Below are 13,666 nucleotides of genomic sequence, written 5' to 3'. Positions count from 1 at the left end.
TGTGTGTGTGTGTGTGTGTGTGTGTGTGTGTGTGTGTGTGTGTGTGTAGGGATCGTGATCCATAGTATCCCTTCCTCCATAAATTTATCACCCAGGGATAGTCTCCCTACCCTATTCAACTAGCCCTGTTCCCCCACTGTCTATGAGAGGTGGCTTAGGCAGTGGAATGACTCAGGACAAGGACAGAGCTGAAGAGAGGAAGGTGGCCTTGGCTGTGGTAGGCATGGCAGATGGCAGCCAAGCACCAGGCCCCAAAGGAGCCAACTCTGTGGTTGTATGTATGTAGGTTGGAAGACATGTTTATCTATGCCTCCTGTGGGGAACAGGGTAAGGAATTAGGGCTCAGCACAGAGGTAAGGGATGCGGAGGGACAAAGAAGGAGAGGTAACTAGAGGGCAGCTGACAGGAATGGGGGCCCAGAGAAGGGAGATATTTATGACCCACAGATGTCTCCTGAATTCCCCAACTCCCCTCCAGAGTTCTCCACTCACCCTGAGTTTGTAAAGCTTTTACTTCTTCCCAGTACCCTCAGCTTTCCTGTCCCTTGGTAGAGCTGGCCACCTACTTGCTCCAAGTCAAGTTCTTAACTCCCAATCTCCTTTCTTAATTCCTTACCAGATCGTTCCCTTTCTCTTTCCACTGCCAAGCCTCTTTCTCTTCCAACCATCTTCTCCTTTGCTCTTTTCTCCTGTTTCCACCCCTCCTCAACAAAACACTCTGGCCTGGGGGTGGGGGTGGGAGCTGAAGATGGGAGCAGGAGGACAGGGGCTTTATTAGAAGATTATCTTAGGGATGAGGCTGGTCAGTGGGCAAGGAGATGAGGGTCAGTGAGGGAGGGAGGGGGCTGATTAGTAGGTGGACAACTCAGATGCCAGTCACCCTTCCCTTAACCTGCAGCATTATTGATGATATGGCTAACTGTTACATGACAACAGGTAGGCTGCAAGGTCCGAAGACGGGCAGCCTCTCGGTTGGCATTGAGGGCCACAACTATGAGGTATTCACTTTCCTGTCCAATCTCAGACATCCTCAGGTCAAACTCCATCAGGGTTTTGTTGTCAGACATGCCCTCCAAGAGCTGCTTTCCACCGTCCTGTGCCATGGGGTGTGAGGAAGAGAAGATAGGAAGGGAGAGAAGGATGCATTAGAGAGGCATTGTTCTTGGGGATACCCATCTTCTTGGGGGTACCATCAAAGTGTGAGACTTTGGGCAAGATACTTCCCTTTGGACCTGTTCTCTTTTCTGTAGAATGGGGAATTTGGAATTTAAAATATTTGAAGACCCTAAATTTCATGACTCTATGATACTATAAATCTACTAAGTGCCCTCCAGGCCTCCTCTCTTTCTCCACACATTCTCCTCCTCTGCCACCCTTGCTGTATCATGTTGGCTTGGTCTGTTCAGGTTGGTATCAAATTCAAGGCATCTGTAGCCCTGAGTGATGCCATGCCCTCTCACCACTGAACCTTTGACCAGCTGCCCCCTCATCATCCCTTCCTAGAGCCCTCTTTGCTGACTCACCAGACCAATGTGGTTGCAGGAAAGATTGATGCAGGTCAGGGTGGTATTGACAGAGAGCACCTGGGAGAACAGAGTGGCTGTGGGCTCAGACAGCTCGTTGCCCCCCAGATGCAGACTGGTGAGGGCTGAGTTGTTCTGCAGGGCATGGGCCAGGGCTTGCCCACCCTCATCCTCGATGCAGTTGAGGCGAAGGTTGAGGGAGAGAAGAGTGGTGTTGTAAGACAGAGCATGGGCCAGTGCCTGGGCCCCTGCAGCTCTGATCTTGTTGTTGGCCAGGTTGAGGATTCTCAGGTGGCTGTGGTTGATCAGTTTGGCTGCAGCGCGCACACCTCGGTCCCCAATATTGTTGTGTGACAAGTCTAGCTCCGTCAGGCTTGGGTGGTCCAGGAGGCTCCGAATCAGGACACGAGCCTTCTCATCGTCTACCTTGCTCCTAGTCAGTCTGAAGACCTGAGGGAGTAGAAGAGTTTCCTGGAGGTAACTGGGTGGGAACTTGTCCTATCTGTTCTTTCTTGGAGAAAATAGGGGTAAGGAGGGAAGCCATGACTTGGGTCTAGCAATTCTGTCTCATAAGCTGACTTCCTGAAATTAAGCTCTGTAGGGAGAAGGCACCTCCCATCCTAAACAGGATGGTGGTACAGGATGGGGGATGGGTGATGGGCAGAACTAGTTAAGATTTTCTTAGCTTAGAGACAGCTAAGTGATGCAGTGGATAGAACATGAGCCCTGGAGTTAGGAGGAACTGTGTTCAAATCCAACCTCAGATACTTACTAGCTGTGTCACTTAACCCCAATTGCCCCTCCCCCCCCCAATATTTCCCTAGCTTGTTAAAGGTAAGCATTCTTAGTGTCTAGAATATTGGCTTGGCTGTTGGGAAGGTTTGGGCTCAAATTCCACCTAGGACACTTATCAATTCTGTGACCATGCGTAAGTCTCAACCTCTCTTAATCTATTTCCCCATCTATAAAATAAAGATAATAGCCTATTGTGCCTATCACAAGGTTGTCATGAAACTCCATTAAGATAATGTTTGAAAAGTACTTTGCAGATATAAATATCAGTTATTATTATTAAAAGTAAGACCATGATTCTCCACTGAGACCTCACTGTGGTATGGAGAGGACCCTAAGGTCTAGAAGGCTATATGATGGGGAGGCAGGGTGATATTGTGGAAAGGGCCCTGGTTCTGAAAGCAGACGACCTGAGTTCAAATTCTGCCTCTGATGCTTACTCCCTGTACAAACTTGGCTAAGTTATCTTCCCTTCCTGGCTCCTATAAAATGAGGGAGTTAGATGCCTCAACTGGCATCTGGGTTCCTTTCTAGATGTGGGAAATTGGGAAAATGCTGGGAGGTCTTACCATGGGGAAAAGGCTTTGAGTGATGGGTCTATTTCTGGGTTTTATGTCTTCTGTCTCAGGAGTGGCCTCTCTATGTTGGAAGAAGTTCATGAATTTTTTTTTTAAACACACTGTGGAAGACCATCTCTTAAGTTGTGATAAGGATGAAGTTTGAAATGGTGGGAGGAATAGCAACACAGAGACAAGATCAAGGTTCTTGAAATGTTTCTATACTAAGGCCAACCTTGGGAGTGGGAAGTTTTCTCCCTCTTGATCTGTGTGTGCATGTGTATATGTGTGCATGTGTATATATGTATAGGTGTGTTTGTATAGTGTGCATGCATGTGAGCCTGTATAGTGCGTGTGTGTTGTGTATGTGTGCGCTGTGGATGTGGATGTGGGAGTACACATGTGTGCATGTGCAGGTGTGTACAGTAGAACATGTGAAAAAGTCAGGAGAAGGTCATAAGAGGAAGGAAAGAGAAGGAAAAAGAAATGAGGAAGAAATAGGAGGAAAAAGATAGGCCAACAGGGGAGAGAAAAAAAGAGAAAAGGAGATAGCAGGAAGGAGGAGACAGGGATCATCGGACCATAGATTTACAGTAACAGTAGCAAGCATCTGTTTATACACATACATATGTGTGCATACACATACACATTCTCTCTTTGTCTCTGCCTCTGTCTCTGTCTCTCTGTCTCTGTCTGTCTGTCTCTCTCTCTCTGGGTTTTGCAAAAGGCCCTACATATACTGTGTCTCATTTGACTCTTACAACAATCCTGAGTTGGGCCTATAATTTTGCATTTTGCAGATGAGGAAACCAAGACTGATAGAGGTCAGTGCCTTGGGCATCCTACTCCAGCCAGCAAGATGACTTGCACACACATGGTAAGGAAGAATTTGTGCTGGACAGGACCTTAGAGGCCCTCTAGCCCAAACTCTATTTTACAGATGAGATCACTAGGGCTTAGAGAGTTTAAATGACTTGCCTGTAGCCACACAGCTAGAGAACACCTGAGGTAAAATTGAACTCAGCTCTTTCTGATTCCAAGTCTAGTTCTGTCCCCCTAAAATCTGATGCATCTCAATAGAAACACAGAAATATGGGGGAAAGGAGGACTAGGAAGGCCTGTGGTTGAATAAGGAAAAGAGGAGAAAGGAAGAGAATATTAAGTAATAACAATTAATAACAATAAACAGTATAATACAACTCGAGGTCAGGTCACTTCTCCTCACATGTGAAGGGTTGTTAGTTGTTATGGAAGAGCTCTGAAGTCATAGGCATGAGCCTATGGGATTTAGAGCTAGAACAGACCCTTCCATTTTATGTATTTTTTTTTCCAAGGGGGGAAGGCAAGGCAATTGGGATTAAATGACTTGCCCAAGGTCACACAGCTAGTAAGTGTGTCAAGTATCTGAGGTCAAATCTTAATTCAGGTCCTTCTGACTCCAGGGCTGGTGCTCTCTCTATTCACTGCACCACCTAACTGCCCCTGCCCCTTCCATTTTATAGATGAAGAAACTGAGGTCAGGAGAGGTGAAATAATTTCTCTCCATCCCCAAATAGTTAATGGCAGAGGCAGGATTCAAACCCAGGTCTTCTGATTCTAAATCCACCCTCCTTTTCACTCTTTTGTACCCGTGGCCTTTTGAGCCCTGACATTCTGTGGTTCCGTGAAAAAAAAAAGGGGGAGGGAGAGGGGAGTCTAGGTGGCGAGTGAATAAAGCACCAACCCTGGAGTCAGAAGGATCTGAGTTCAAATCCTGCCTCAGACACTTAACACTTAATAGCCGAGTGACCTTGGGCAAGGCACTTAACTCCAATTGCCCTGCCTTCCCCCCCCCACCCCCCAAAGCAAAAAACAAACAAAAGGGGGGGGGAGAAAGGAATGGGGTTTCACCACCTTGAGGGTGTGACACGCCTTAATAGTGGAAGCCAGAGAGAGGCAGTCTCGGGTGGTGAAGAGAAAGAGGTTCCACTCGAAGTTCATGCCGCAGTCCTTCACTCCGAACACCAGATCCAGCTCTTCTAGCCGCCGGAGCCCGGCCACCAGCTCGCCCAGCTGATAGTGGTCTATGTTGGACTCCTCCAGCTCCGTCTCGCTGGCTGAGTCCGACTGGTCCATTTCCTGGATGGGCTGCTCCAGCTTCACGGGGGGCAGGAATTGGTCCACGCCGAGCCTGACCACGTAGTCCTGGCACAGAGGCACCAGCTCCAGGATCACGTTGGGGTCCGTGGTCCCCGGGATGAAGAACTTCAATAGGTCCTCGAGATGCCTCTCGAAGAACATTCGTTTCCAGCTGTTCCCGTATTTCTCCACGTGGCCCACCGCCCAGCGCTGGTTGCAGCGGCGGCGCCAATAGCTCTGGTCGGTAATCAGGTTGGCTACCACCTTCAGGGGCAGGTCAGGGGAGAGGCGGTCCAGCACCCTCCGCTGCTGGGTTGGGTTGAGCTGGGTGAGTATGGGGTTGCCTGTGGAGAGGAAAGGCAGAGTGGAACCAAAGGCCATCCTTTGTAATCAATGGGTCAATAAGCATTTATAAGCTCCTACTAAAAACACGGGGGCGGGGTGGCAGAGGGAGGGTTATAGTGAATAAATGGATAGTGTTGGACTCAGGAAGAGCCAAGTTCAAATCTAACCCTGCGTAGTCACTTAACTGCCTTCTGCCACAATTTCCTCATCTGTCCCCAAAATGAGGATAATAACAGCACCTACACCTACCATATGCTAGAATAGTAATAACATAATAACATCATGAGGTGATATATCCTAAAGCGATTTGACAGCCTTATAAATATAAATGTTACCTATTCTTATAGGCTGTGGGGATGCCATAAAAGTGAGAGTTTTTGCCTTCAAAGAACTTATATTCTTAGATGTTCACAGATAAGAAAATGTATATATAGAACAAAAACAAAGTGGTTGGCATGGGGCACTAGCAACTGGGGGAATCTGATTTAAAAAAATAAATCTGCTTCAATTTTATCTGCCAAGGAAAATAATTATTTTTAAATTAAATTTTATTTTTTTAATGAGCAAAAATTCCACTTCTTTCACTCCCACGTCCTTCCCCATTCCATTGAGGAAGAAAGAAAAACAAAACCCCTGTAACATATAGGCACAGTCAAGCAAAACAAATTTCCAAATTGGTTACGTCCCAAAAATATATACCTCAATCTGTACTCTGATGTCACTGGGAGAATCTGGAAAGGCATCTTGGGCTGAGCCTTGAAGGGAGCTAGACGTTTTAAGAGGAAAACATTCTAGGAACAGAGGGAAAGCCTGTACAAAACATAGTGTCTTGCATAGGGGACAGCAAATAGGCCAGTTTGAGGATCATAGGTGATAGACTGGGAAGAGATCAGAGAGGATGAGCTTTTATAAAATACCTACTGTGTGCCAGGCACCATGTTAAACACTTTTACAAATATCCCATTTGGTCCTCACACAACCCTGTGAATTAGGTGCTATTATTATCTCCTTTTTAGAGTTAAGGAACCTGAGGCAAACCAAGGTCAATCAGACTGTCCAGGCTCATGTGTCCAAGTTTTTTTTTTTAGATTTTTTTTTTTTTTGCTTTGCGAAGGAGGGAAGGTAGGGCAATTGGGGTTAAGTGACTTGCCCAAGGTCATGTGGCTAGTTTTGTGTTAAATCTAAAAAAAAAAAAACTTGGACACATGAGCCTGGACAGTCTGATTGACCTTCTAGGATTTCTTTATTTACAGGGGAAACGTAACATAAATTCAGAAATATCATAACAGGTCACTGGAAATCAGAAGTCTGTACAGAAGAAATATACCCAGTGTATAAGGCGTGGCTCTTTTCCTTGTTAATTTATTCCCGTTCACCTAAAAGTCTTCTGTCAAGGAGGATTAGTGAAGAAGCATCAAGGTGGGGGTATAGTTAATCAGGGAAGGCTTCCAGGAAGAAGCAAGCTCACTTTGACCTGTTTTGTTTTGATCTGGGGTCTCCCTAAGTGAACCAGGCTGGGAGTAGGGTAGCTACACAGAGGCCCAAACTTGGTACTGGTCTTCATGGAAGGTTTACCCTGTTCTCTTTTTCTGATCTGGGCCTGTCGAAATAATTATTGCCCTCAAGGAGTATAGAAATCTTAGGATCATAGATGTAGATCAAGAAGGGACTTCAGAACTCATCTAAACCAATTTCCTTCATTTTATGTCTGAGGAAACTGAGTGGGGCAGGATTTGAACCCAGGTTCTTCAATTTCCAATCCAGTGCTCTTTCCATTGTATGACAAATGGTGGATCATATGATCATGGGATCCCAGATGTAGAGCTGGAAGTGGTAGAAAAGACCTTAGAAGCCATCTAGTCCAGTCCCCCTCATTTTATAAAGAAGGAAACTGAGGTCAAGGGAGGTTAAGTGACTGGTCTAAGGTCACAGAGATAGTAGATGTTAAAGGCAGTGTACTCTCACTTCACGCATGAGTACACCTCATTAGATTACCTCCAACTCATTCTTTGCTCTCTGTCAAAATTTTTTTCTTTACTCCCAACATAGACCATTCTTCTTATCCAATAATATTTCTTGTGCCTACTTTTCCTTTGAAACTCAGATTTCAGGGGAGATAGGGCATGGATTGGTCAAGATCCCAAGGGGTGGCAATATAGGCAAGTTGGAAGGGCTGTGAAGGCAACACTTAGGACATGTTCCAGGCCTAGGGAGTACACTAGCTTCTCCAGAGTAGAGGGTGTTTATGTATTTATTTTGCTATATGTCTTATTAATTTGTTTCCATTAACTATACTGGCTTATAAGGACTTGTGTTTTTCCTGTTTTTCTCATAATACCAGGAGCCCCGAGATAGAAATAATTTGATCTCTTCCATGAGCCTGAGAGCTCCTTGAAGGCAGAGACAGTATTTGTCCCATCAGATTGGGAGTGCCTTGTAAACGGGGCCTAACTCTCTTGGTCAAATGAAAACTCTCTGTCTCTCCCATTAGACTATGAGTTGTCTGAAGTCTGTTTAGCTCATCCTGGGACTGGAAAACTTTCCAGAGTAGCCAAAAATTTCTTCTGAGCCATCCACAGACCTACTAAAAGAAGTTTCATCTAATTTTACTCCTTATGGTTAGGTCTGGGAATGGAGGCTGTTATGAAAAAGTAAGGATTGTTGAGAATGAAGATGTGTTAGCTGCTGGGTCTGGAGGAAGCTTAGAGTTGGGGAGAGTCCCAGGGCCCATAGCTGAAAGCTAGGGAAACAGCCTTTGAATGCCCTAGTTAAGAACCTGTCCTTCCCTAACTTGATAGGGCACATCCCCAGGAGGTCATGGCACAATATCCAGGGACACTGACCACTGCATTGATCCCCTTGGCCTCCTCCTCCCAGCTCCCTTGAGGGCAGCCTCCCTGGGGTAAATAGGGATAGATGGGACTTACTTTCAAAGTTACTGATGATGTGTTTCAAGCAGAGTTCACTGAGCATGGGTACGATGGTCAGAGACCATTCTGGGTCCTCTGCAATGATTCGACGCATCCTGCGTGCGTTGGAGGCTGGATTCGATCCAGCAATCCTTGATGGTGGAGGGATTGCCATGGTTACCTGGTAGGAGGCTGGGGTTGTGGCACAAAGAGTTCAGTGGTTTTGTATCAGTAGACTTTAAGTAGAAAGAGCCAGAAACGAGTGGCTGCCAAGGTCCTAGGGCAAGAGACATTGTTAGTGTCAGTAGCTGGCACATTGTAGGTACCCATAAAATGCTTGATGGTAATGATGGAGATGGATATCAAGCTGAACTGTGGCCAATGGGGCACTGAAGCAGAGAGCTTAGAAGCCATCCTGGAGTTTTCTTTAGATTAGGTCCAGGATACAGGAAGAGCTGGAGGGAGAAGATTGGGTGCCAAGGTGAGAGGGAAAGAGGCTGAGGGAAAACAGGGAAGCTAGCAGACCATGAGAGGAAAGGCTATGAGGCCAGGGCACACCGAGGGAGAGGCTGGGGTGGTGGGAGTTTGTGAATCTTAACATTTGGGCTCAGTCTATGATTTCAGCAGGACAAGAAGTTGGGCTGAAGAACTTCCCCTACCAAATGGCAGAGTGATTCCTTCTCTGCACTTTACAGTTTGAGAGAGTGACCTAGGAGTACTAAGAGATTAAATACCTTGTCCAGGGTCAGATCACACTTGAACCTAAGTCTTCCTCACTCTGTAGATAGCTCTCTCTTCACTGTGCAATACTGTCTTTCACCTCAGCATTAAAGAAGGGAATTTTTATATTCTTAGGTAAATGGGGGTTGTATCACCAAAGGATAACACATAACTGTGATTAAACTTTAAAGTTTAACAGAAGATTCCTTTAGTTAGGAGTTTAGTTTCCTTGACAGAAGTTTGTTTGCTTGATTGGAGGGGATGTTGGGGAGGGTGTGTGTGTGGCTGATGGGGATGGGGAGAGGGGGCAGAATTGGGCACTGCTAGGTGGGAAAGCCTCAAGCAATCGAGTTGAGATGCACTGCAGAATAGTCTTTGGGAGAGAATACCATTCACTTATGAGTGTATCTTATTAGACCACCTCTTCAATCCTTAAAGGACCTATCCTCCCTCAGAGACACCATCCTCCCTCGGAGGCCCTATCCCTCTTCATAGACCTTGACCATCCTCACAAACCCCATCATCCCTCAGTAGACTCTCTTTGTAGACCTCCTACCTTCATAAATTTTATCCTTCTTCACAGAACCCACCCTTCCTCAGAGGGCTCATCCTCCTTCAACAGACCCCCTTGCTTCATAGCAAATGTGGATGTACATGGGGGCATACCTTTGACTATAAGGAGAAGTATATCTATAGTCTTTCTACATGCAAAGATACACAAATCTCTTGCCACCCCGACGTCCGAGCCCCTCAGGACAGCAGAGGTTCTCCCTCCTATGTCCTCCTCCTCCCTCTTAGCATAGGCTTGACTTTATGGGTTAGAATAGAGTCAGGCCCATGCTCTGGTTGGATGGTCAGAGTCCAGAGGCTAGGCTCAGGCCAGGGAAGATGCCTAGGTCAGGCCTGCAGAATCCTTTTCTCTTCATTTCTTTGATGGGTTATGGTCCCAGGCCTTTCCTTTCTCCACTCTCATCCTTCTAGAGTTAGACTCTGACTCAAGACCCCTAATCAATCAATCAATCAGCAGGTATTTATATAACACCTACTATGTTCCAGACACTTATAAAGAATGAAATGATTCCTATTCACAATGAGATGACTTTCTAAGCTCCGTTTTCTGGCTTGGAGAAGAGAAGAGGGGAATAGGAAGAATAAGGGAGGGGCACCTTTGTCTCACTAACCCCTTGCCTACTCATGCTTGGGTCCTGAGCTTGAGATCTCCTTGAGAATGGGTCAGAGGAGAGAAGGGGTATGAAGGAGGTGGGGGAAGGGAGATGGCAGGAAAGGAGGCCCCTGGTTTCCCTTTCTTTCCCTACAGACTCTCAACATTCCAGACAACAGAAGGCATGCATTGGCAGTGAAAATAGAAGTAAATTTGGGTCTGAATTTCAGGGGGATGTGATTGTGACATAAGGGTATCCTCCTCTGCCCACACAATGACACCTTTCTAGTCTCACTTGTGGGGATCCCCATCCCAGAGGCGAGGACTGGAGTAGTTAGGATCCCTGTGCCCTCCTCCCCAAGTCTCCAAGGCTGCTTGACTGGACTCCTTTTGAATCTGCTCCTTGGCTTCCTGCACGGCGGGGAGGACTCCTTTGAACCAAGCCACTGTGTTCCCTGGCAGAGAGAGCACAGCAGATGGTACTGCCCCCCTGTCTAGCCCCAGTCAGCCGCTCAGTGCTGGCTGCAGCACAGGTCCCTTCCTCTGTGGCCCTGCTAGGCAGCCCCTCAAACACCTGAGGAAAGGGATTGGCCCTGAGGAGGCTGGAGGGAGAGCTGGTGTGGAAGACCCATAGGAGGGACTGATTATCTGTGAGGCAGAGGGTCTATCCTGTAAGAGGAAGAAGAAAGGGGAGGAGCTGGGGTTGGGATTTTTGCATTTTGATGCTGAGTGGAAATGAAATTCAGATTCATGCAAATTAAAATACATGTTTAACTAACCACCCTAGACAATTTGAATGACAGGACTGTGGGGATGTAGTGGGGTGGGGGTGGGGAAAGATTGGATCTATGTGAGGAGAGTGAGATTTTATGAGTGAATGGAATCTGTAAATGGGGATTGGGCTTTTTGAAGGAGGGTGATGTCTCTGAGAAGGGGTGGAATTTGAGGGTGGGATGAATTTTCTGAAGAGGGATGGGGTTTATGAAGAGATGAGGTCTATGAAACAAGGGGGTCTGTTGAGGGGAAATGGGGCTTGTGAGTAGGGTTGGGATATACACAGAGGGGTGAAGTCTATGAGGGGATCTATTCAGAGAGGATGGAGTTTGTGAGGGCATTGGGATCTGTGAAGAAAGATGGGGTGTATGAAGGGATGAGGTCTATGAAGCAAGGGGGTCTTCTGAAGGAGGATGGGTCCTCTGAGTTCTGTGAAGAGGGATAGAGTTTATGAAGGTAGGAGGTCTACAAGGGGGATGGTCTATTGAGGGATTATGGGGTTTGTGAGGATGGTTGGGGTCTATGAAGAGGGACAGGACCTCTGGGGGAGGATGGTGTCTCCGAGGAACTATAGGTCCTTTAAGGAGTAAAGAGGTTTTTGAGGGGGATGGAGATTTTTCAGGTCAAGCCTGGAATTCCTGAAGTGGGTGCTCTTCTAGCCTCCAGGCTTCTGTGGCACCTGACTTGGGTCAAGGGCCCTAGAAAGAGGGTGTGGTTCCAAAGGAGATGGGAGAGTCAGAGAGCAGCTTAGGGAGCTCATCAGTGCTTGGCTCTGAGGCCCCTTACCATTGACTCAGCAGGCAGAAGGCAGTTCTGTCCCAGCCTGGAATCTTCCTCTGAAGTCCAAACTCCTTCCCAGTAAGTAAATGCCTTCTAGGGCATGGCTAAGTGGAGGTTATCCAAACTTAACATCTCCTCCTAACACAGCCCTGCCTAGAATCTCCTCTAGGGAGTATACCTTCCTATTTGGGGGAACCAAGGGATGCCTCCATTTAGGGAGGCATATATGCCAGCCTAGCAACGCCAAGGTTCCATGTTTGTATCTACTGTCTATAATAGGCAGCTAGTCACTCATGAGGGTGACCACATGTCCTAATTTGGCTGATGATCCTGATTTTCAATGACCTGCATTAGATGGACAGATGTCCAAGGAAATGTCCTCTCAGTCCTTTATATAACTGTTAGCAAACTGGAGTTCTAAGAGGCAGAAGTGAGGAAGTTCTAAGTTCTAAGTATTGAGGATGGCCAGTGCACAGGTAAGAAGATGGAAGATGTATCTTATGTAAGGAATAGGAAGTAGGCTAATATGGCTGTGGAAGGGAGTAATGTACAAGAACATTGGAAAGATGGGAGGGGACCGTCCCCTTCTCTCTGTTCACATGGTTACCACCCCATGAAGTCAGGTCCTTACCACCATTTGCATCAGATGTTGCAATAAATGTTGCAGCATTTCCTTACAAGAAGGGATTTTCCCCTGCCTAGTTTCCACAGAAGGAAGGATTTCCTAACAAAAAGAGTCATTCAAAAATGCCTTCTTATCCTCTGTGACCCTTATACTTGTCTGCCCATGGATCCTTCTGAGGGAGGAGTGCTCTCTCTATGTGCTGGGGCCTTTCTTGACATGATATGGCGCCAACAGAGCACAAGCATTGTCCATCGATTATTCTCCATACTTACGGAATGACCAGCCCACCTTTCCCAATCCTGTATCTTTCTGTTGGTGTTTTCTATGCTACTTCTCAGGCACAGTTGCATCCTACCCATGCCTACTATTAGTTTCTCCTTTGTCTTTTGGGTGACCTTCAGAGACTGGAAATTTCTGGAAGCACAAGGATGTTAAAATAATAGACCTTTGTTTCAAGAATTGCTTTCCATTTCTTCAAAGTAATCCAGGTCTTTTTCTGCCTCCTATTCTTTTCTTTCTCTGGGCCCAGTTTGCTGCTAATCCAAATTTCCTGTTCGAGATATATATCCGATGGCCCAACTTTATGAGCTGTTGATCCATCTGCATATAGTGGAGATAATGACCTTCATCCATTTGGTTTCTGCTGACTGGATCATTAAGAGGAATTTTTTTTGAGGGATTGTGGACCTTGATGGAATCAATACAATGTCATTTGCAAACAGAATCTTGCCATCTGTAAGGTATACTTGTATTTGGACTCTACACATCCGTCTCCTTCAAGATGGTGGCAAACTTTGTTAAGAATTTCTCCCTCTGTTTAGTTCTCACTTTATACTGATAATTAGAGGGTTGTCAATCTGTTTACCCTAAGTGGGTTTAATAGCTAAAGTTATTCATGCTATGAAAGAGGTTCTTTATAGTTTAAATATACTTCTACTAGAGTACAGAAGCCAACCTATGGATCCTTTAAATGTATATATGTCTTCATTGAGTCATAGGACTCTCTACTTATCTTGTATGTCATGGTTAGCAATTTTAACGGTACCTTCTCTCTAAAACACCTCATTCCTGTGCCTTCTTAATTAATGTTCAAATCCAAGTCACTCCCTCTGCTTGCTTTCCTATTCTTTCTAGGCTGGAGTGGCTACAGAAAACCAGGTTGATGCAACACAGTCTACATTTGTGGGACTGGCTTCCACTACATACCTATTGTTCCTGGACAATCCTAATATTAACCTCTTGTGGATTTTCTAGTACTCTCCCCCCACCCCCACAGAGATTCTAGACCTTCAACACTAAATATTCCTTCCCTTCTTTCTCTTTCCCCAAGATAACTTTACTTCCTGCTTGACTGGGACAATA

The 13,666-nt window shown here is 46.1% G+C and overlaps 2 protein-coding genes across 2 annotated transcripts in view; one reads left to right on the top strand and one right to left on the bottom strand.

Annotated features, from left to right (window-relative positions):
- Positions 1–282: 282 nt before the first annotated feature.
- Positions 283–8,418, bottom strand: TCTE1 (t-complex-associated-testis-expressed 1). The gene is made up of 4 exons (XM_069065762.1): positions 8,262–8,418; positions 4,765–5,333; positions 1,523–1,972; positions 283–1,093 (listed from the first exon to the last, which is right to left on the bottom strand). The coding sequence occupies exons 1-4, from the start codon at positions 8,416–8,418 to the stop codon at positions 887–889; spliced, it is 1,383 nt and encodes a 460-aa protein (XP_068921863.1). The 3' UTR covers positions 283–886.
- A 1,201-nt stretch (positions 8,419–9,619) lies between these two features.
- The window catches only part of CDC5L (cell division cycle 5 like), a 168,030-nt gene continuing 163,983 nt past the window's right edge, over positions 9,620–13,666 (top strand). The window contains exon 1 of the mRNA XM_069065847.1: positions 9,620–9,623. The gene's annotated coding sequence lies outside the window, so the exon portion shown is untranslated. The remainder of the gene's footprint in view (positions 9,624–13,666) is intronic.

This window comes from Petaurus breviceps, unplaced genomic scaffold, assembly GCF_028583685.1.
Source record: "Petaurus breviceps papuanus isolate PSGF00001 unplaced genomic scaffold, PetGlider_PUasm1.0 90701, whole genome shotgun sequence".
NCBI classification, from domain to species: domain Eukaryota; kingdom Metazoa; phylum Chordata; class Mammalia; order Diprotodontia; family Petauridae; genus Petaurus; species Petaurus breviceps.
Note: the sequence above shows the minus strand (reverse complement) of the source record. Positions and strands in the feature narration are given on the sequence as shown.